Here is a 2,530-nt window from a genome sequence, read left to right on the forward strand (position 1 = left end):
CCAGCAAGCTCTACGGAAGGAATTGTCGGAATCAAGAATAGCCACAAATCATGCTATCCGAAAGCTGGCAGTGACACGGAAGATGATGGTGAAAAGTGGTCGGTTTATATAATCGCAAAACTTCCGATCGGCGTAAATACTGACGACCACGCAAATGCAGTAATGTTTGGAATGGAACCTAGTTCGTTGAAGTAGTTTCCGGAAAAAAATTCATCGCACATATTTTGTTTTCCAACTGAAGTTTGTCGCAAGTGCATGCATATGGAAGGCTTGACGATTTTATTATTCTAAGGAAATTTCAAGAGTTAACGGTGCTGGTATAATTGTAAGTATTAATATTTAGAATTTGTTTATTGATAAGCTCGATATGTTTCGTGACAGACTTTTATTCGAGCAAATAAACTGAATATTTCCTGTAAATGATTATATGCGAACTTATTTTTTCGTGTAAATTCATACATAAACCTAATCGAAACATATTTTCAGATGGTCGCGCAAACCGATTCAAATCGCGAAATCTAAATCTCCAATGGCTTGCCTAGCGGTAGGCCGTTATTCATCAGGCTCTCAGCCCTGCTACAATGAATCAACTTTGTAGACAGTCAGTCGATCATCCGAGAACGATTCGTACCACTGGATCTGATCACTTCCCTAAAAATGCGTCGGACTTTGCAGCGTTTGAATGAAGTCATTCAGCATCGCCTGGTGTCAGAGAATTTGCTGCCTCGACAGCGGAAGTTCATCGAAAATGGTCAACTTAATTTAGGGCCAGATTATCAATAATCCGGCTGACTTGGCACACGCAGACGATTCTTTTGATGTGACTGTTTAGACGGTATTCACGTCGACGAGTACAGCCTCGAAACCAAAGCAACGGAATGATGACGGTAACGGTAGGTTTTGATAGTATATGGGCTCACTATCAATTGGCAAAATAAGCAATTAACATTTTTTGCAGGTTTCCTTGATTGACACTAATGGTAGACCTGGCCGAACACGCCATTTAATTCGGATTATTGTCGGTGCGAAAAGATGGGAACGGCTAACTTTGGTTTCCATGCAGATTCATCGGATCGAACAAATCAGCGTGCATTTGGTTAACATGGACAGCCAAACACAGAAGTGGGCAATGCCTCGGGCACCGGAGACACCGGATAAAGACAAGCCGCAGGTATTCACTTCCAGTTGCATTAGGTCCCGGCTTCGTACATCCAGGTGGTCCACCGAGTTACAACGAGCGGAATATTGGCAGCATCAACGACCACCATTGTCCCGGGAAAGGATGGAAAGCCAAAAATATATCCTAGACTCATGGTAATATACCAAATTAATTGAAAAGCTCCAATGTTTCTTAATCTGCACGGCTGAACCATTATATTAACAATAGCAATCATTTCTTGTTTTTAGTTAAAATAATAAAAATTATACTTTTATTTTGATTTTGATTATTGAAAAGGTAAACAAAAACAAACGAACATAACCTAGAAATCAAAACCAAAAAGTCATCGCGGAGATTTATACTAAAGAATGATTTTCTAAAAGTTATACTATGCTGGTATTGTTGCACCGAATACCAATTTGGGGTCAACCAGGCGAATAGCCATTTAGAATGACTTTTAAACTATTTAGTTTAAATATATTTCTGAGTGTACCGTTGTTATAAAAATTCTGGTAAAATTCTAAATCAGTAAAAATAATAATTTTGTGTTTAAGACATTTTAAGGCAAATTTTAGGCTGTGCAACATTTCAGAACGAATGAACCATCAGCCCAAAACGTCAGCCCCATATATTTACTGTCAAAGGTTGAGTCAAGTGCCCTGCGGTGTTTTGCTAGTGCGTTTGAATCCGTACGTCAAACAAGACCGAAAATGTCGAGGAAGCATTTTTTATCTATTTTTCAATTTCAAATTAAACAATGTTCTTTTCGATTTTTGAGTTTAAAGAAAAACTGACACGTTTAGAATGATTACCTTCATCGTTCCTTGAAAGAAAATCGAATATCGATTCTTCATTTTAGGACCCAATTCTTTAAAAAATAAACACGAGAGTGTCCATTATAGGAATATTTTGGGGGGTCCATAATAGGGAAGAAGAACGTTCCGAAACGGGACATGAAAATCAAATGAAGTGTCAACTATAGGGAAGCAATTTCCTATTATGGACCCCCAGGGGGTCTACTATAGGGCGAATTCAGTTAGACATTAAAATGTTAATTGCAACGAATAACGCCGTGTATTTGGGTGTTTTATGTATGTATCGCGAAAAGGGGATGCAGAGCTTGTTGTTAGATATCAAGCACAGTTAATATGTTGAAAATTTCTATGTCTTATGACAGGAAGAGCAAAATTCCGCTACTAGGGGGTCCACTATTGGGCATTTTACCCCACGACCCAATATTAGAAATTTTAATAATAAATAACATTAAATTTTTTTACGTGTATATAAATATTGAATTGAACACGTCGATCCCCATTTTTTTTACCATGGGGCTGTCAAAGCAGGCGAAGGGAAAAAACGAAAACGGAGAAG

The 2,530-nt window shown here is 38.2% G+C and overlaps 1 protein-coding gene across 1 annotated transcript; it reads left to right on the forward strand.

Annotated features, from left to right (window-relative positions):
• Positions 1 to 490: 490 nt before the first annotated feature.
• LOC134211212 (uncharacterized) lies at positions 491 to 1,433 on the forward strand. Its single transcript, XM_062687903.1, has 2 exons — positions 491 to 893; positions 959 to 1,433. The coding sequence occupies exons 1-2, from the start codon at positions 879 to 881 to the stop codon at positions 1,316 to 1,318; spliced, it is 375 nt and encodes a 124-aa protein (XP_062543887.1). The 5' UTR covers positions 491 to 878; the 3' UTR covers positions 1,319 to 1,433.
• Positions 1,434 to 2,530: the final 1,097 nt, after the last annotated feature.

This window comes from Armigeres subalbatus, chromosome 1 (assembly GCF_024139115.2).
Source record: "Armigeres subalbatus isolate Guangzhou_Male chromosome 1, GZ_Asu_2, whole genome shotgun sequence".
NCBI classification, from domain to species: Eukaryota; Metazoa; Arthropoda; class Insecta; order Diptera; family Culicidae; genus Armigeres; species Armigeres subalbatus.